Source organism: Panthera uncia (genome assembly GCF_023721935.1).
Source record: "Panthera uncia isolate 11264 chromosome C1 unlocalized genomic scaffold, Puncia_PCG_1.0 HiC_scaffold_4, whole genome shotgun sequence".
Lineage (NCBI taxonomy): Eukaryota > Metazoa > Chordata > Mammalia > Carnivora > Felidae > Panthera > Panthera uncia.
Window position 1 is genome coordinate 62,669,290 of NW_026057585.1, and position 20,946 is coordinate 62,690,235.

Sequence of the window (20,946 nt, forward strand, 5' to 3'; positions counted from 1 at the left end):
AAGAAGGAATATACATTTCCATAAAACCTACTGTTAGAAATAGCCTGAGAGGTGCTGTTCAGTTCAGCACACTTTCACTGACCTTTGCTGGGCCCTGGGGTCACAGAAGTGAGTCGGACACCATCTCGGCCCTCACAAAGCTCCCCAGAGGGTGAAGAGTCAAGACCCTCCTGAACCTGTGTTCTGACCCTAACAACCTTTCTCCTCGGGGAACGAGGAAGCCAGAACCAACCAAGGTCTCACACACCTATTTCTTCCCCTAAACTAATTCTGCCACCAAGGGGAGGGAAAGCAAGGGGACACTGGTCTATGGTGGGCATTGGCAATATCTGCTTGGAGTGACCTCACTCAGCACTGCTCTGAAATTGTGGGCAAAGCCCCACCTTCAAGTCCAGCCCCTGCTTCGAAAGACAGGTGTGTTCAGACATGTATGTGCTTGTGTATATATGTGGCATGTACATGTATGGTGTATGTGCATACGTATACATGAATGCATCCACTTAAAATTGTCCCTTTCTCTATGTGCTCATGCTTGTGAATATGTAAATATGTATACCAATACTTAGTTAAGTGTTTATGTAGGTACAAGTGTGCCTCTGTGTGTGTAGATGAACGTAGGGGTATGTGTCCAGATCTGTGCATGAGGCTGCATGATTATACCTATAAATATGGATTTGCCTACAGATGCACCTGTAGTCTTATATGAACTAAGCACTGGATGTGTATGTGTGTATAACCAGAAACCGTAGGACAGCCTTGCAGGGAATAAGTCCTCAGCAGCTCATACATCCCCTCCAGTCTTGGTCCCAGGCCCCAGTAATGGTAACAGCTATAAAGACCCAACCTTCGGTTTCTTCTGGACTCCAGGAAGCAGACCTAGCTCAGCATTAATGAGCAGTCTCCAGGCCAAGGCCCAGAATCAACAAATAGCCCTCTGTGACAGAAGGGAACCAGAGTATATGCCACAGACTAGAGGCTGAGTGTCCCCCTGCGAATCTGTGGGCAGGAGAGCTCAGGGGAGATGGCAGGGCAGTTCTTGTGACTGTGGTTTGGGGCCAGACCCCCAGACTTACGCTCTAGCCTCCCATCCTCTGCATCTGTGCCCTACAGGACAAGGTGTTCTGGACAGACCTGGAGAATGAGGCCATTTTCAGTGCAAATCGGCTCAATGGCCTGGAAATCTCCATCCTAGCTGAGAACCTCAATAACCCACATGACATTGTCATCTTCCATGAGCTGAAGCAGCCAAGAGGTGAGCCTTCCCTGGTCCCAGGTCCCCTGCCCTTGTCCTCTCCCTCCCCTAGGTAGGCTGCATTCACGTTCGTGTAATGTAATGTCTCAGCACACCCAGAAGGTATAGCAACAGTCCCTCTCATTGGTAGAGTGCTTCGCTGTCACATATTTTCTCTCATTTCCTTCAGCTCTTGGTGAAATAAGGCTGGGCATAAAAAATACATAAAGCCCTATTTTTGCCTACAAAGAACAGGTATTACTTTTCTCATTTAACAACGGAGGAAACTGGCTCAGAGAGGCAAAATAATTTTAGCAGGTGGCACAACTGAAACCCAAACTCAGGTCTATCTGATTTCAAGAGCTCCTTCTGCCATGAAGGAACACATTGCTTCTCATTTATTATGTGTACCCATTTTGCAGTAGTGTGAGCTAACGTATCCTAGGGCCATAGCAGTCCAGCTTGTTGGTTGGGAATAGAAGCCAGGAATCCTGCTACTAGGTTGTCCCATCCTCTATCACTAGGATATAGTACTAAGTCTAACTGTAACTGAGGTGTGGGTGCCAGGTGACAGTGGGAAGGCACAGTGGGGAAAGGAGATAAGCTTGGTGCCTGATTCTAGACCTAGAAATTTAAGTAAGAAATAGACATGGGACGCCTGGGTGGTTCAGTCGGGTTAAGCATCCGATTTCGGCTTCAGACCGTGCATGATCTCAAGGTTTGTGAGGTCAAGCCCTGAATCGGGCTCTCTGCTGACAGCTCCGAGCCTGGAGCCTCCTTCAGATTCTGTGTCTCTCTCTCTCTCTCTCTCTCTCTCTCTCTCTCTCTGCCCCTCCCCCGCTTGTACACACACTCTCCCTCAAAAATAAATAAATAAAACATTTAAAAAGAAAAAAAAGAAATAGACGTGGCATGTGGCAGATGGGGGAAACAGGCTTTGGAATTTGACAGACTTCAGTTTGTTTGTTTATTTATTTATTTATTTATTTATTTATTTAAAAAAATTTTTTTTAATGTTTATTCATTTTTGAGAGAAAGAGAGACAGAGGGCATGAGTGGGTGAGGGACAGAGAGAGAGAGAGAGAGGGAGACACAGAATCCGAAGCAGACTCCAGGCTCTGAGCTGTCGGCACAGCCCGACACGGGGCTCGAACCCACAAACCGCGAGATCAGGACCTAAGCCAAAGTCGGACGCTCAACCGACTGAGGCACCCAGGCACCCTGATAAACCTCAATTTGAATCCTATCTCTAAAATCCCTAGAGTTATAACTTAGATGATTTTTTTCTCTTTGAAACTGGGTATCTTTTATCTGTCAGTCTGGGGCGTACACCCACCTCTCTGAGTTGTCATCAGGATTGAATGAAAGTGTAGGGGTAAAACACCAGACACACTGCTGGAAGGTGTCCAGTAAAAGGAGAGAAAGCTTTTTGATCAAGCCGAGTGGGAAGGGGCTCATCCTCAGGAGAAGGGAGGAACTGGCATGCCTTACCTTTGCTCCAACTCTGTCTCTGTCTCTGTCTCTGTCTCTGTCTCTGTGCCATTAGCTGCAGATGCCTGTGAGCTGAGTGCCCAGCCCAATGGAGGCTGTGAGTACCTGTGCCTTCCTGCTCCTCAGATCTCCAGCCCCTCTCCCAAGTACACGTGTGCCTGTCCTGACACAATGTGGCTGGGCCCAGACATGAAGAGGTGCTACCGAGGTAAGCAGACCTACCAGGAGGGCTGGCCCCTGGCAGTGCGAGACCCCCTCCTGCTGACACCCTCCATGGGCTTCTGGGATGACATATGCTCCTGGTTTTCCTCTGTCTTTTCTGGCTACTTATTGTCTCTTCTTTACCTTCCTTGTATGCTGGTTTTCCCCGGGGTCCGTCTGAGGCTTTCTCCTCTTACTTCCAAGAAAAATGCACGTATACATACGACATTTTAAATTCAGTTTCAGGGGGTTTCTGGAACCCCTTAAAGACCTGAAATTAAGAACCCTTGACCCCTATGGCTTCAGTTACTGTTTATATGCAGGTGACTCTGAGCTTGCCTCTTCCTCACCTAGAACTTAACACAAAAAGAAGCCCTTTTGTGATACGATTGAGACTAATAGTCATGACTTTGACCATACAAGTTTATATTCATCGTTCAGTGTTGACACAGGGCCAAGGCCTTTTGTTTGAACATAAATCTGCTGCATCATTTGGGATTTCCATGTTCCACTTTGTTTAAAGTGGAGTGAGAATTTCGACCTAGCAGGGTAATAATATGCATGTAAGATCCTTGTAGATTTGTGTGATTTCCCTTACTCCCAATCTTTTACAGTGGTCTTCCCACACCTAATTCTATAGTCTTGCTTTAATGACTTGTCTTCATCAAATCAGTGTGCAGTATAAACCCAAAGTGCTTGGGATTCAGCTAAAGAAAAGGTCATAGTCCATTCAGGTGGTTTAGGGAAGGCTTCCCAGAAGTGGCATGTGAGCTGAGCCATGAGGATGAGTTCATAAGTATAATTCATAGAGGCAAAAAGTTAGACATAAAGCAACAAAAACTCTCTGTCCAAGTGACCTCCACGGTGTTTCCCCTCCAGCACCTCAATCTACCTCAACTACGATGTTAGCTCCTACCACAACGAGGACACTAGCCGACACCGCAAGAGCCCCTGGGACCACCGTCCACAGCCTCAACTCCCAGAACCACAGCACAGAGACACCAAGCCTGGCAGCTGTGGTCCCCAGCTCAGTTAGTGTCCCCAGGGCTCCAAGCATCAGACCATCTACCCCAAGCCCTGCGACCAGCAACCACTCCCAGCACTGTAAGTAAATGAGTTCTGTGTTCTTTCATGATGGGGCGATATGTGGGAAGACGAGATCATATCAGAACAGAATATTGGACCTCGCTGAGGAAGCAGGTGGAGGTGCCCACCTACAATTTAAAAGACTTAGGTGCCACTAACTTGTAGAGGGTCTTGCAAGAAGCCACTTCCTATCTCTGAGCCTCAGTTTCCTCACCTATAAAGTGGGAAGAATAATTACCCTTACCCTACATGCTTCACAAGACCACTAGGACAGACAAAGAAGGCGGTGTAAACAGAAGTGCTCACGTACACAGTCTCTTCTGTCACTGGGTGTGTGTTTCATGCGTTACTGACGTGTATGAGGGGGTGTCCCCCAGATTTGGAAACCTCAGAAGCTCTGGTCTCGGTTCTTAGCCCTCTCGGCAGGTTCCCCAGATAGTAATATCCATAACTATGGCCTGCTTGTGCCTCTTTCCAAACCCTGGCATGAAAATAAGTAAGTTTAGCACTTATTAAATCATTGGGAGCAGTAATTGTCACTGCTAGAAATGTTCTGTCTCATTGGCCAGCAAATACCTTTTTAATTGAGTCACCTGCCAGGGGGAGTTCATCTAAGATAAACCATCTTTTAAATTCTCATCCCACACGTGGCCCGGAAGCCAGGCGGCTCGGCAGCACCTTTCTCATCGGACCCATTTTGCCAGCAGAAGCTGGGTTTCCAGAGCAGAGCACTCATCTTGAAGTTTGGAGAGGCACGTGGCACCTGGGTGAATTCCAGTTCCTGTCACCTGGGGCACAGCCTCCGAGCAGAGAGTCTCCCCACTGGCTTCACGCCGCTCTGGGCTTTGCTGTGGCCGTCGGGCGCTTGCTCATGTGCAGCAAGGGGGTGGCGGCCCTTCCAAGCAGTGCTACCCCCTCTTTTCTCCCCGTAACACTTAGGTTGCCTTAGAGTAACTTGGAGAAACGGGTGTGCTGCGAGGGTGGCATCCGGGCCATTGCCGGAACAATCGTCTGCCCTCTTGGAGCGAGTGTAGCTGGTGAAGGCCCTCTTCACACCTCAGAGGGCCGTCAGTGGATCCGAAAAAACTGCTTTGTAAACTAAAAAGTGCTATAGAGATGTTATCATGAAGACAGTTTTAAGAGTGGAAAAGATGGCACAGCATACTTTAAAAATACAGTACAGGGGCGCCTGGGTGGCTCAGTCGGTTGAGCGTCCGACTTCAGCTCAGGTCACGATCTCGCGGTCCGTGAGTTCGAGCCCCGCATCGGGCTCTGGGCTGATGGCTCAGAGCCTGGTGCCTGCTTCCGATTCTGTGTCTCCCTCTCTCTCTGCCCCTCCCCCGTTCATGCTCTGTCTCTCTCTGTCCCAAAAATAAATAAACGTAAAAAAAAATTTAAAAATACAGTACATTTTCTAGCCCTTTTCAGTTTAGAACGTGCTTTTATATACCTTATTTAGGCCTCGAAACACCCCCCACCCAGCCCCCCACCCACTTTGAACCAGGCAAGGCTGTGCCAGGCATTGTGCTAAGTAAGGATTCTACATGAATTCTCTCACTTAATCTTCGCAGCATCCAGAGGAGGTAGGTAACTTGCCCACACAAGTAGGTAACCTGCCCAAACCCAGGAGTCTGTGCCGTTGATTCCACTATGTTATGTCGCATCCCAATTTAATTCCTTATTGAAAATAAGCTGGCAATGCAGATGGACAAACAGACCACCGAAACAACAGAGACCAAGGAACAGATACCGGCTGGCAAAGGCAGTTGCCCCAGTCAGTCAGCAACATGGAGACCTAAGTGCTCACTCTGCCAGGCACACCCCCTAGCTTCCTATACTGTGATACTGTGGAAAGGGTAAGAGACTTGGGGCACAAGTCCTGGGTTTGGGTCCCAGCTCTGCTGGACAGTCACTCTCTCTTGAGTCCCTAGAACCCCAGTAAGACTCTGTTTCCCCATGTGTGAAAGGGAGATAACCTCTGTCCTGCTCACCTCAAGGGAGTTTTGATAGGATCTGGAAAGACTGCATTGTTCGGCATTAGCCAGGATCATCACTTTGGAATGAGGGCAGGAAGCAGTTGGGCAATTCTTACAACGTGAGGTCAGCAAGGACTTGGGTGACAGAGCATCGTTCTGCACATTTGTGTTTTGCAGATGGGAATGAAGGTGGCAAGATGGGCTCAACAGTCACTGCTGCTGTCATTGGGATCATCGTGCCCATGGGTGAGTGTGGCCCCGAGTTACTGTGGAAAAGAGAGAACCGATGCTCGGGGTCTGGGGAAAAGCACTAGAAAGTCCAAGCACTTAGCACACGGACCTGTCTCATTGACTTTTTCTGTCCTGGCAGCCTTCCCACCCACTTCCCAGTCCTATAATTTAGTTTCTTAGCTTGGCACACAAGGCCCCTCAGGACCTGACCCCAGGCAGCCCCCAGTGCACCCCTGCTCCCCACTATTCACACTCTGCATGCCAGCCGTGTGAAGGCAGACCATAGGCTCCATGGGGACAGGGCTGGAGCTTCTCTTGCTCGCCACTCTCCCCAGCTGCTCGCAGTGGCTGGCACGTGGTAGGAAATAAAGTATTTGTTGAATGAATGAGGAGAGCTGCTTGCCATTCCTTTAGTAGATCATGCTATTTTGCTTTCTTTCTGTTTGGTTTTCAACAAACATTTATCAAGCAGCTGCGAGGTACCAGCCTCTGTGAGGTGAAAGGAAGGTGATTAAAAATGACTAAAACATGGTTCTCGTCCTCCAAAAGTTTAGTCTTGTCGGAGAGATACACATAACAGATAATTTTGATTATGTCAGGGGAAGTCCTAAAACAAAGCCATATGTGGTCCATTGGAAGTGCTGAAGAAGTGCTTAACTTGGAATCGGTAGGGAAGGTTTCCTAGTGGAAATGATAATGTGAGCTGAGTCAGCCAAATGAAGAAGAATCCAGAGCAACCTGAGCAGTGATAACAGCATGAAGTAAAACCAGCACCGGGAAATAGCGTGGGGAGGGGAGAGAGTGGGTTTGGAACTAGAAGTTCGATATGGCCAAAATATAACATTTAAACCTCACGGAGAACCACGGAGGCCGATTTATTCTCTCGCCTCCCGCTGTTCACATAGCATCCTGCATATGCCGTGTCTTATACCAGTCTCATCTCTTGGTGGGATCTTTGAATTGCAACTGTCCATTCGCAAGTTGATCTCCCTGGCTTGCCCACAAGCACCTCAAGGACAGGGACTTTGCCCATTTATCTTGGGAGTCCTCAGTATGGTGGTGAGCTAGTGAGTGAAAGTTTTAAAAACTTCTACTCCGGGCAAGGGACTGTGCCAAGTGCCAAGGACCCAGGGAAGAAAAAGATAAAAAAGACTTTAAGAGCTTTCGGCCTGTAGTCAGACTTAGTCATAAAAAGTGATACAAGAGAGGTGTTAACACGTATCACAATGTGCTGTAATAGAAGCGGGATGCCCGGCAGAGGAGAGGGGATGGTCCTTCTGGAGAAGATGCCATTTGAATTGGCCTTGAAAGTCTTCAACACTAAAGATGATGGAGAGACTACTTCAGGCCGATTTGGAGTAGAGTGAGTGGAAAATACTCTGAACGTCGCTTAGTGAAAGAGAAATCAAGCCCTTTCCTGACATATTCTGTTCTATAGAAGGGCTTGTATATGCGCTTCCCTGATACAATACACTCTGATATGATTAATATTTTTAATTTCTGCTCATCTGAGAGGTTAAAGATGAATATTCTTTCCCTGATATTTCCCTATGAGGTAGAGTATCTTTTCATAAGCTTAATGGCCATTTATATTTCATCCTTAATGAATTGCTTATTCACAGTCTTGTTTTTCTGTTGGTTCTGGTTCTTATTCTTACTTATTTGTAGAAATATTTATACATGATGAATATTAAACCTTTGTAATATATGTGACAAATATTTTCTCCCATACTGCCTCTTGATTTATAAATGTGTTCATGGTATCTTTTGCCATGCATAAACTTAAAAATTTTAAGTATCAGATCTGTTCATCGTTTGTGTTATGACTTCCGGGTTTTGTGTTTTACATAGGAAGGTCTGCCTCACTATAAATTATTAAAATATCTCCCTATACATTCTTCTGCTAAACATTGTTTTATATTTAGATAGCAATCTATTTGGAATTTATTACAGAGTATGGTGTGAGGTAGAGACTGAACTATTTTTTTTTTCTATAGGCCTGTTTAGTTTTCCCAAGACCCTTATTGAATAATTCATCCTTCTGACTTGAACTGTCATCTTTATATTAAACTACATGGCTCTCTAGACTTTGATCTGCTGCTAGCCTCTTTATTCTCTGTTCCTACGTACCAGAAGAACAACTCCGTGCTGTGCTTTAGCTTCTAATAGGGCATCATTATTCTTGCAATATTTTCTTAGCTGTTTTTTCCAACTTCTCTTCTAGATGAACTTTAGAATCATCTTTATAAAAACTATGGTGGAATCATATGCTTTGGATATATAAATTGATGTGGGGAGAATTCATGTTTTTACAATATTGAAGCTTCCCATCCAGGAACTTAACACATCTCCCTATTTATTTGAGTCTTTTGTGTCCTTTTATAAAATTTTGTAGATCATATAGGAGTTGCACATTTCCTGCTAGGTTATTCCAGGTATTTTATGGTTTTTGTTGGGCTGCTGTGAATGTGTTCTGTTCTTCTTCCATTCCATTTTCGAATTGGTTATTGCTAATTAATAAGAAAGCTATTGACTTTTTGTTAATTTTTTAAAAATCTTTGGGGCGCCTGGGTGGCTCAGTCGGTTGAGCGCCGACTTCGGCTCAGGTCACGATCTCGCGGTCCGTGAGTTCGAGCCCTGCATCGGGCCCCTGTGCTGACAGCTCAGAGCCCGGAGCCTGTTTCAGATTCTGTGTCTCCCTCTCTCTGACCCTCCCCCATTCATGCTCTGTCTCTCTCTGTCTCAAAAATAAATAAACGTTAAAAAAAAAATTAAAAAAAAAATCTTTATTCATTTTGAGAGAGAGAGAGCATGAGCGAGGGAGAGGTAGAGAGAGAGAGAAAATCTCAAGCCCAGGGTTTGATCCCATGAGACATGAGACCATGACCTGAGCCAAAACCAGGAGCTGGATGTTTAACTGAGTCACCCCAGCACCCCTTATATGAACTGTTGATGAACTAAAATTATTTATAATAGTTTTTCATCTGCTTTTCTAAGATTTTCTAAGCATACAAAACTGATAAGTTTGGTATTCCCCCTTTCCCCTGTGTGTACCCTTCAATTCTTTATCTGTTCTTACTGCATAGATAGGTCTCTGGAATAATAAATACTAGCAATGGTAACAGGTATCCTTGCCTTGTTCCTATCTTTAATGGGTCTTGATTATTACAGTCTAACTGAAGTAAAACCCCCCTCTCTAGCGTCATGGATGTTGTCATCAGCCTCCACTTGAATGCTCATGGTGATTGTCTACTCTCTTATGAAGCTGCTTGCGCCCGTTTTGCCCAGCTCTGTTTGAGAACTTCCTCCTTTACTCATTAATATATTCATCTGTTCCAACTCAGAGCTTGTGTTTTCCCGCTGTGTCCCCCTCTAGAGATGCTTCTCTTCTTGCAGAGTCCCAGCTTTGGGAAGAAACACCCCACCCCCACCATCCACCCTCCATTGGAGGAGAGAATGGTTTTCTCAGAGAAATCCAAGGAAGCAGCAGCATTAGGACAAAGGTGTGGTGAAGAAATTCACTCATTCACTCAGTACATGTTGCTGAGCAAGGCACCAGGCATAGAGAGATAAAGAAGACACAGTCCCTGCCCAAAAAGAGCGCAATCTAGTTGGGGGTACAGGTATATAAAGTATAGTACCGTAGGCTCGGAACACACATGAGAGAGCAACTGACTCTTCCTTGAGAAGTTGAGAAGACTTCACATTTGAGCTGGATCTCAAGGGATGAGCAGTTAATAAAGGAAGAGATAGGAGAAGGGCTTCCAAGCAGCAGAAGAAGAACACAGCACAACAGCCTGAGGAACAAGGGGCAGGAAAGTTAGAGAGGCGGCGAGAAGTGTACTGACGTCTGAGCAGTGGGCTAGAGCCTCTGGAAGTTCAGTGTAATGTGTCCCTTCCTCCAGCGGTAATAGCCCTGCTGTGCATGAGTGGCTACCTGATCTGGAGAAACTGGAAGCGGAAGAACACCAAAAGCATGAATTTTGACAACCCAGTGTACAGGAAAACAACAGAAGAAGAAGAAGAAGATGAGCTCCACATAGGGAGGACTGCTCAGATCGGCCATGTCTATCCTGCAGTAAGTATCCCTTGCTGGAAGAATTCCTTCCTTCCTTCCATCCTTCCCTCTCTTCCCCCCTTCCTCCCCCCTCCTTCCTCCCCTTCCTTCCCTTCCTTCCTTCCTTCCTTCCTTCCTTCCTTCCTTCCTTCCTTCCAACTTTATCAAGAACCTACCATGTGCCAGGCACTCCTCTAGGCCCTGGGGACACAGAAATGCTGGGACAGGTGTTTGGGGTAGAAGTGTATAAGGGCCACCTTGTAGCTAGAGGCTCTTCCTTAGGGTAAAGAAGCCAAATGTCTTTCTGCTGAGTACATTTTCAGAACCTTTGGCCTGGAAGGGTAACTGTGGCCGTGCAATTCAAATGTATTTGTTTCAGCAAACACTGTATGCTGGCCATGAGCCAAGCACCACACTGGATGTGACGTGTTCACAAGTAAGAAAGAAACCTACTCTCTTCCAAGTTGCTGGTGGGGGGTGAGAGAGAGTCACTTATTATTGTACGGCTGTGTGTGTCATGCCACGGTGGAGCTCAGGAGTCTCTCTTCCAGGAAGCTTTCCCTGGTTTCTCTGTTCTCCCACAGCCTCTGTCCATCACAGCACCTGTCACACTGTAGTCAACTTGTCTTTTTGCACATTGGTCTCCCCACTAGACCGGGAACTCCTTGAGGGCCGGATTGTCTGATTAATCTGTTTCCCTGGTGCCTAGCACAGAATTAGGTGGCTCCCAGTACATATTTGCTGAACAAATGCTATGGAAACACCAACAGGGGAGCTATTCATTTGGTTTGGGAGATCAGGCAGGGAATGCCTCACAGAGGCTGTGACAGATGAACTGTGTCCTTGAAAGGTTAATAGCAATTATCCAGCGAGAGGAGGAGAAAAATGGCATTCCAGAAAGAAGCATGTGCAAACGCTGAGGGGTACAATAGGGCATGGCTTGTTGGGGGAGCAAGGACCGCAAAGTGTCTGGAGCAGATGTCATGGTTGTATAGCAGAGTCAGGGGGCTGAGTGTGACCTCATAGGTCATCCAGTCCATCCCCCTGTCAGGCGATCAGCAGCTTTGATCACCCACTGTGGGCAGAGCCCTGTCTTGGGGAGACCAGAGAACTGGAAGACCCAGCCCCTGCCCTCAAGGAGCTTTTTGTCTTGCCGGGGGAACCAAGGTCACAGCTGCACCAACTCCCGAAGAACCCTCTTTCCGAGCTGCCTGTCGTCAAGTGCAAGGTAGGGCAGTGCCACTTTGAGTCTGAGGGGCTGGTGAGTGAGGGCGTGAGCTTAGGCAGGTGCAGCCAATCCCAGGCGGCTTTCCGGTCCTGGAAGGCTGCAGATTGTAAGCTGGGTGTCGGGGCAGAGGAAAGATGAGCTCGTTGCTGACCAAGGAAAGGGTGTGTGGAAGAAATCATCAAGTATGGGGCAGGGCAGTGTGCATTGTACATTATTCATAAGGGAGACATGGGAAATGAAGTTGAGCAAGTGAGGAGGGTCAGCAGATGGCCTTGAGCCTTCCCCTTGGCCAATCACACAAACAGGTGTTTGACCAAGTTTTAAAGACTTGGGCGGGGGTGGGGGACACAGTGGACGAAGCGTTGAGCTTAGCCTGAGGAGGTGGCTCCCAGTGTCACTGCTCTGTAGCCTTGTGGTCTCAGTCACTTCTCTCTGCTCACTTCTATTTGTAAAATTGGAATGATAACCCCCATTCTGTCTGCCTCCTAAATTCATAGTGTTCGGGTGAGACAGCTCACGTGAGAGAGCTTTGTGAGTTATAAAGCACTCTACACGCGTAAAGTAGATGTGTAGAACAAATAACCACTCTGGAGGAGCTATTCCTGATGCCTCGAGGGCCTGAGGAATAAGCTCTTGCCAGTTGCAGAGAAATAGGAGATATTTAGTGAGACCTCCTGTGTGTCAGACACTACTCTGTGTTTTACATACACTTCCTTGTATTGTCTTCACAGTAACTTTATAAAGTTGATATGATTAGCTGCATTTTGCAGATGGGGAAACTGAGAGTCAGAGAATCTGAATAACTGGCCTAGGGTCACAACTAAGAAGCAGAAGGACCAGGATAAAAACTCCAGTCTGTATGTACACAAAAGTCGGTGCTCTTTCCACTTACATCATGGGGCAGATGGCCTGGAATCTTGTTCAGTATCCTCAACAACCCGTTCCCCCCCCTGTCCTTGTCTTACTCCACCATCACTTCTGGGACCTACCTTTGGCCTAGAGATCTGTCTTGGAGAGAGTGGGAGGATAACAGGACCAGAAGAGAGTCTCAAGTGTCAGTGCTAGTAGAGCAAGGCCATGGTATTCTTGCAAAGCCCAAAGATGATCTGAAAGGCAGGGGGGTCACTTTTGATCGTCTGTAGGCTGTCCAGAGATGGGAAATGCTAGTCTGGTTCTATTTTATTCTGCTGGTCAAGTTGGTCTAGAATACTCTAGACCTCATGTGTGTTACTGTATTAAGCACTCTATAGACATTACCTCATCTGCTTTCTCAACAACTCTATGTGGTAAGTCCTGTTATTCCCATCTGACAGATGAGAAAACCAAGGCTCTGAGAGGTGAAGTGGTTAGCCCAAATTCACTTAGCTATGAGAAAGATAGCAAAACACTGGGGTCTGCCCAAGGAGTGTATCCAGGAAATGGAAGAGTGGCAAGCAGGATTACATCAGGCCCAGTTGGGGAAAGCTTGATGTGTAACCCAGAGGAGAAAACACTCAGAAGGAAAGGAAGAGAACTCAAACACTATCCTCATATTTCAAGGGTTGTCTGTATAGAACCCTCTGGGTCTAAGAGAATCAGGGAACATCAGAATATTTAAAGAAACAGATTTCATGTCAATATAGGAAAGAAGTTAAGTCCACTGTCCACTGTTCCAATGGAATAGACCACCTCAGGGGCTAATGGGTTCAGTCCAGTACAGTCAGCCATTTGTGGGCAGGTAAGTCTAGCTAGACTAGTCTAGCAAAGTCTAGTCTATCTAATGACTAGAAAGTAAGGTTGAGGGAAAAAGGGATTGAATGTAATCAACTTGTATCACATTCTGATTCTGTATAATCAGGAGGGGTGCGACAGATTGCCTTCCTAATTGTGACTCACAAGCTAGAGACAAGTGGCTAATGGCCTGGGATTAAACATTTGCCAAAGCTAAGCCACTGAAGTTGAACAAATCTAAAATCCTATAAGGAAGGACCGAGGAAGTTGAGATCTCTGCAGGGATCCTTTACAAAGAGGCAAAAGCTACAACTCTGGATTCACACAGATCTGAGTTCAAATTTTAGTTCACCCATGTGCTATGTGATCCAGGACAAATGTTGTTAAAGCTCATCGAGTCTCAGTTTCCTCATCTATAAAATAAATATGACAAACCTGTCTCTTGGGGTAGTATGAAGATTATGTGAGCTAATGCCTATAAAGTAATAGAATGTCTGGTGCTTTGTGGGCACTCAATAAATAGCTCCTGTGGGTCTAATGGTGATTTCTTTGCTCTGTCTCCCCAGCGAGTGGCATTAAGCCTTGAAGATGATGGACTGCCCTGAGGATGGGACCACTCCCTTCGTGCCTCATGGAATTCAGTCCCATGCACTACACTCTCTGGATGGTGTATGCCTGGATGAAAGGGTTTTCTGTATATGGGTCTGTGTGAGTGAGTGTGTGTATGTGTAATTTTTTTTTTAATTTATGTTGCAGAAAGGTAACCACAAAGTTATGATGAACTGCAAACATCCAAAGGATGTGAGAGTTTTTATATGTATAATGTTTTATACACTTTTTAACTGGTTGCACTACCCATGAGGACTTCATGGAATGGCTACTGCTGAGTGACTAACATGATGTACATAACCAAATGGGGCTGACGGTCCAGTAGCTTACTCATCATTTTAAAACTATATTTACAGAGGGTATTTGGTTTGGGGGGGATTTTTTAGGTTTTGGAGTTTGGGGTTTGATTTTTTTTTTTTTTTTTTTTGGCATATAAAATGATTATGCTTTGTGGCTATCCATCAACATAAGTAAAAAAAAAAGACGAAGAAGAAGAAAAAAATACTTCAACTCCCTCCCCCATTTAGATTATTTATTAACATATTTCAAAAAGAAGATTAGTTCTATAAATAATTTAGAGACACGAGAGTATTTATTTTTGGTATGATTGGCCCACCATACAGACTCTGTGTGCATTTACGTTTATATGTGTATGTGTGTGTGAGAGAGAAATCTGTAGAGAAGAGGCGCACCTGTGGCTGTTGTTCAAGTACATAAAGATAAGTATATTGTAAAACAGTCCACAGAGGGGTATCTGTGGTTTTCAGAGAAGCCTTTGGAAATTTGGCTCAAAAAACAGATGCCATGGTTTGGGCAAACATGTGGTGGGAGAAGCAGATCTTTTCCACCTCTGGCAATTTCTAGGACCCCAGTCAGTCATGAAAGGCCTTGCAGTTCACCTGTGGCTGCCGTGACTCCCACTTGGGCTTTCTTTTCTGTGACTGAGGCCAGTGCACAGGCTTTGCACGGCGCCAGGAGGTCTCATGAGCTCACATGAGAACATGTCTGAACCTCGGCTACTCCTTGTTGTAAAGCTCAGCGTTTCAAGTAACTGCATTTTCCTTCAGGATGCTTGGGTTGACTTCATGATGTTTCCTCTGAAGCACTCCTACTGCCATCCTTACTTGTAGAGAGCTAAGTGGAGGCATTTCTAGAACAGCCCAAGTTTACTGTAGAGACTGGTTCAGGCACCGAGATATGCTCAGCCTCTGAGATATGCTGTGAGCAAGGATAAGGACAATGGAATAGGTTTTGTTACATCTCTATTTCTCCCTTCCTTTACTCTCTACCATTTCCTTTAGGTGGGGAATACAACATAGGTTTGCTACCATCATGTGTTCATATCGATGAAAGTGGCCAAACTTGAAGTCCTACTGAGGGAGACATGGCATACACCACATTATAGTATATTGGATGTATATGTTCAAACAGGGATTTGGTTTACTGCTTTGTAAATAAAAGGAAAAACTCTGGGTATATGTATAGATTTTTTTTTTTTTTTCATCATGGACACTTTTCTTTGTTTTTCCTGGGCCTTGGGAGAGGCGGGAGAAATGCTCTTTTCTCTTTGCGGGGTCTACCATTGAAAACATAATCCTATAGTCCCAGAGGAATTCTGTCCCCACTGGCTCTCTTATCCAAGGTCTGATCTTTTCTTAACTCTGCTGTTCTGCCATGTCACTCCCACCAGACAGCCAGGAACAAGACACGTAAGCAAATTCTGACACCACCCACCCCCAGCTGCCCCCAACTCAGTGAAGTTTGGATGTCTTACCAGCATGATACCCTTCAAATTTCCAGGCAGGCACTCTGGAGTTCTAGAACCCTGTTCCTAGGACCTTTCTCCACGTCACTCATGGTCTCCTAACTTCTGACAAAAACAGCTGTGTTCTGGAGCGTCGGCACCATGCTCTGCATAAACAAGCAATTTCCTCATGATAAGCATGTGTTGATAGTCCTGAAATATTCATTGAGAGGCACTGGACCTAGAATGACCAATACCAAATAGGATTTTAAAAACAGGTGGCCAACTCCTATGGAGCTTAATTAGTCACTACTACTCTTTCAAGAATGAAAAATAAAATTATTTTTGACTGAATAAAAATGACAAGAAATATTGAGACTTACACAAAACAAGCAACTTGTTCGATAGCCTGCCTCCAAAGAAACAATTTCCTGGGGAAATGATGCGTAGTTTCAGTCAGAGCCTGGTCTTCACACACACAAAAAAAATGAGAAAAGTCAGGATGGCTCAGCCTGAGACTTCAAAATGATGGCGAAACAGAACTTTCTCAGAGACATCCATGTTTCCTGAATATGTTACAAGTGCAGTTTGAAAGAGACGCCCATGGGAGCAACCTACAGAAGACAAGTTGCAGAATCCTCACGTGTGGGATGGTAGTCAATAAGATGAAGTCTGAGGAGGTCATGTCCGTCCTCCCTCTCTAGTCTTGGAGGCTTCTGAGCCTCATTCTGAGGTGTAGTTGCGTTTCTGTTGCCTTTTGCCCCAGTGCTACCATGTATCTACAGCCAATACCCAGATCATAGAGTCATTGGATTTTAGAGCTGGAAGGAAGCCTAGAGATAATGCCAGGCGGGTAGAAGATTTATCAGACAATTTCTTCTTTGTTTAAAAGAAACTGGTCCCAGGCCTTTTCCTTCTCCAAGAGACCACTTTGAACTGCCTGAATATTATACCAAACCTGCTACCTATCTTATGGCCTATCTTTCCAGAGGAATTATGAAGACACTGGCAGAAAGAGCCTTCCAGAAACAGAAAACGAAAATTTTATTTATTTACTCTTGATAGCATGATTATTTATAAAATAGGTTGACGTGACCTTTAACCTCAAGATGAGATGGGAATTCAGTTTATGGCAATAAGTACTATCGGTCCTTCCAGTTTTCTCTGTGATTGCAGTATATTCATTCACTGAAACCATTTGCTAGGTACCAACTAAGTGCCAGGCACTGCAGATGTACAGGTCAAGCAGATGTTTTCTGTCCTTACGGAGGAGTTCACGGTAACAATAGAGTAAGTCATGCGGAAACAAAAAGAATAGATTCTTTCCAGAGTATTATTAAGGCACAAAGGAGAGAGAGGTCACTTCTACACAAGGAGATGAGGAATGGGGTCAAGAAGGGCATTGTAGAAGTGACCTTGCGCTAAGTCTTGAAAACTAAATAGGGGTGTCCAGGCTGCTTCGGGCAGAGGAGACACAAGGGCATGAAACAGCACGGGGACTTTACAGAGCTGCATGTAATTCATCATAAAGAGCAAAAGGTTCAAGGGGGACTTAGCAAGAAATGAGGCTGGATGGAAAGACAGGTTCAACGTAAGCACTTTATAGAATACTTATGTTTAATTTCTGATTCAATTATGCAAACATTTCTAAGACATTTATTGTGTACGAGGCACCAAGTGCATCATGGAAAATTCATCAGGATGCATCGCCAGCACTTTGCCGACAGGACAGTCTTTAGCCTCAAGCTTTCCAGTGGCCAAAGGGAAATAGTGACTGCATTTCATACGTTCGAGTTGACTTTTTTTGAATATAAGGGCAATGGAATTGTCACAGAAGCATTCCATGTTGTCAAGAGCCTCTGAGATTTTTCTCAACAGTGAGAAAATGAAATTTTGGAGATGTGTAGTCCGCAGAGGGAACCCCGAGCACTGTCTAGTCAGGCGCCGGTGGGAGTCGGGAGAGAGCACAGGAATGTGAGCCTCACTCCTCTCCCTAACTCCAGCCACACACTCTTTATTTCACAGAATTTAAATGAGTTAGCAATTAAACATTCAGAGTAAATAACTTCCTTTCCCATCAATGCATGAAGATAGAGTATCGGAGTCTTCTCACGCTGTATTTTTTAGGGTATTGGGGATTTTCAGGACACAGAGAACTTAGAGGTGGAGGAATTACAGCTTCAAATTTTCAGTTAATATAAGAAATCAGGAAGCTCTGTTCATTCAGGCTATGCACCATGTGCATAGTCAAGAATCAGCAGAAACCCTCTGCATTTGCAAACACTTTGTGCTATAAAAAGTAATTTTAAAAAAGCCACCTGTATATGTATATATATATATTTAAAGACATGAAGGTTTTGATACTTTTTTACAAAAACTACAAGAGAAAACATACCTGTACAAACCATGTGTTTTAAAATAGCATTTTGTTCTATACAGCCGTTGTTAATTTGGGGGTGAAGTACTGGTTTGCAGATTGCATCACATTGTACCCAAATGAATTATCCTTGTTTGTCTTCCCCCCCCCCCCCCCCCCCCACCCTCGAATGACCATATTTGATGTAACAGGCATGTTAGAATGTTGGGTCACACTAACCGTTTCTGCTCTTTTTGTCTTGTCATTCCGAGTCCCATTAGCTTCTGTGCCCAGTGCCCTTTGCAGTCTGGTTTCTGTTCCAGAAGCAAAGGGTGGTGTGCTGCATCTCACTAGCTGTACTGACATCATCTTGGTGAACAAAAAACCAAATGTGAACATTTGTAAAATGGGTGCACTGTTTCTAGAGAGAGATTAAATTCATTTTTTAAAATCTGAAAGTATTGTTTCATGGTGATGCTTTAATGGGGGGGGCGGGTGGTGAACTATCATTGATTGAGTCCCTAATGTGTACCCGGTATTCTACACAAATTATTTTAGACTTCAACAATCTTGTGAGATCGGGCTGCCTGGCTGGCTCAGTTGGTAGAGCATGAGACGCTTAATCTCAGGGTCGTGAGTTCAAGCCCCATGTTGGGCATGGTGCCTACTTTAAAAAATAAAAATAAAAAATACATTTAAAAATGATTTTAAGTCCTGTGAGATAAATACTATCAATATTATCATTCCAATTTTATAGATGAGGAAATAGGTGAAGGAACTGCCTGAAGTCACACCGTTACATTTAGTATCCCCAAAGTACACGTAGCACATGTAGCCCTTCTGGACACATGGCGTTCTCTGCCTAGATTTTCCTTCTCTGCCTCTTCATCTGGCTAACTCCTGTTTGTCCTTGATATTCCTTTTAGGACCATTCCTCCACAAACCTTTCTCCATTCTCTTAGACCCAACTCCTAGGGTTAGGCTTCAGTCTTTATCTCCCTTGACCTGGAAGCGGTATTTAACACTGCTGACACTCCTTGGATTACTCTTATTTTGGCTCACATGACAGCATATTCCTGGTTTTTCTCTGGCCACATCTTCTCCTTTGCCTACCCTTTCCGTTATGGTATTCTGTCTCAAATCCATCCGCTTTTATTATCTCCATTGCCACTACCTGAGTACAGGTCACCATTATCTTGGGTTATCATGACGTAGATTAACAACTACTTATCTGAAGTTCATATTTCTAATTCTTTCCATTTTCCAATCTACAATATTGCAGCCAGAGTGATTTTTTTCTAGAATGGAATAGGTTGCATCACCACCACCTTTTCTACTTCCCTGCTTAAAGCTCTTCCTCGGTTTCCCTTGCATTAAAATCCAATACCTTTGGGTTGTAGCTCACACTCCTTAATATGGCTTGTAAGCCACTTGTCTTCTGCCCCGTCTCCAACCTCATTACTATATACACAACCTCATTCTGTATTCTAACCACACAGTTCTGGGCCCTCTGTGTGCAACATTTCCTTCAGGAAGGCAGCCCTTAAGCCCCTAGACTGGATTAGGAGCCATCCTATGTGCTTCCATAGTATTCTGTGTTTCCCCTATTTGTAACCTTTATCTCTACATAATAATCACTCGTATGCTCCTTAATTGCCTCGTCTGCAAGTTCTATAAAGGTCTGTCTTGCTCACTGTTGTATTCCCAGCACATAGCACAGTAAATGCTCAGTGAATCATGCTGAATTCAGGCACATCAAATACACAGACCCTATTCTTTGAGCTACACCATGTTGTCTCATGCCCCCAAACCTGGATCACTTTACAGCCTGACTGGAGTCCAGTGTCCTTTAAATTTTCTCAAAACTTTTGTTATTTACCACATCTGCAGATGCCTGGATTCAGCAGTTACACTATAATTTTTATAATTTCACTCTTGTAAAATAACCTCATGGTGATTACCTGATGTTTCTATATACTTAATTTCAATTACCACCTCAAGATTGTTGTGAGGATGCAAAGAACAAGCACTTATTAATGGGTTCACATTTATTAGGTGCTTAATACCTGGTGATTCCCTTCTCTTTAAAAAAATTTTTTTTTAATATTTGTTTATTTTTGAGAGAAAGAAAGACAGCATGAGCAGGGGAGGGGAGAGAGAGGAGACACAGAATCAGAAGCAGGCCCCAGGCTCTTAGCTGTCAGCACAGAGCCAGATTTGGGGCTTGAACTCACTGCGAGATCATTACCTGAACCGAAGTCAGTTGCTTAACCGACTGAGCCATCCAGGTGCTCCCCGCCTTTTTAAAAAAAAATTTTATTTAAAAAAAATTTTTTTAAATGTTTATTTATTTTTGAGAGAGAGAGAGAGACAGAGTGTGAGCAGGGGAAGGCCAGAGAGAGGGAGACACAGAATCGGAAGCAGGCTCCAGGCTCTGAGCTGTCAGCACAGAGCCCAACGCGGGGCTTGAATTCACGGACCGTGAGACCATGACCTGAGCTGAAGTCAGACACCGACTGAGCCACCCAGGCGCCCCTTAAAATTTTTTTTTAAAGATGTTTATTTTTGAGAGAGAGACAGAGTGTGAGCAGGGGAGGGAGGGGCAGAGAGAGAGGGAGACACAGAATTTGAAGCAGGCTCCAGGCTCTGAGCTGTCAAAACGGAGCCCGTCTTTCTCTTTTTCATACAATTCCCTTGTTACCACCCATATCCAGTGTTTTTTAAAAAAATGCCTTATGGTTTTATAGCAATTTACAGTTTGCAAAGTATTTTTCCAGTTTCCAGAATATTGTTTCCTATCCTTACAACAGTCCTGCCAGATGTAAAACATTATTTTGCTTATTTAAAAAATAAACTTGAGGTCCAAAAAGTTAATCAGTTCACCTTCAGTCACAGTGAACCACAGTCATTAACACAAGCCTCCAGTGATTTTTCCCCATCCCACGCACTCTATACTCAGCTGCCGATTATTTTTTTCAGGAAGAAAGGGAGTAATGGTAAGACTGGGAATGAGAATCAGACACCCT

The 20,946-nt window shown here is 44.7% G+C and overlaps 1 protein-coding gene and 1 non-coding gene across 6 annotated transcripts in view; both read left to right on the forward strand.

Moving 5' to 3' along the window:
* LRP8 (LDL receptor related protein 8) overlaps positions 1-14,244 on the forward strand; it is a 75,696-nt gene extending 61,452 nt beyond the window's left edge. For 3 of the 5 annotated variants that reach the window (XM_049617158.1, XM_049617155.1, XM_049617157.1), the window contains 6 exons: positions 1,111-1,252; positions 2,778-2,930; positions 3,803-4,027; positions 6,163-6,231; positions 10,122-10,294; positions 11,325-11,976. In XM_049617158.1, the coding sequence (XP_049473115.1) occupies positions 1,111-1,252; positions 2,778-2,930; positions 3,803-4,027; positions 6,163-6,231; positions 10,122-10,294; positions 11,325-11,639 (1,077 nt within the window). In that variant the 3' untranslated portion in view covers positions 11,640-11,976. Of the gene's footprint in view, positions 1-1,110; positions 1,253-2,777; positions 2,931-3,802; positions 4,028-6,162; positions 6,232-10,121; positions 10,295-11,324; positions 11,977-13,777 lie in introns of those variants that run through there. The other 2 variants (XM_049617156.1, XM_049617159.1) reach the window with 1 other exon arrangement.
* Positions 14,245-18,505: 4,261 nt separating this feature from the next.
* Positions 18,506-18,578, forward strand: TRNAK-CUU (transfer RNA lysine (anticodon CUU)). The gene has a single exon. It is a non-coding gene; the product is annotated as a tRNA-Lys (tRNA).
* The last annotated feature ends 2,368 nt before the right edge of the window (positions 18,579-20,946 follow it).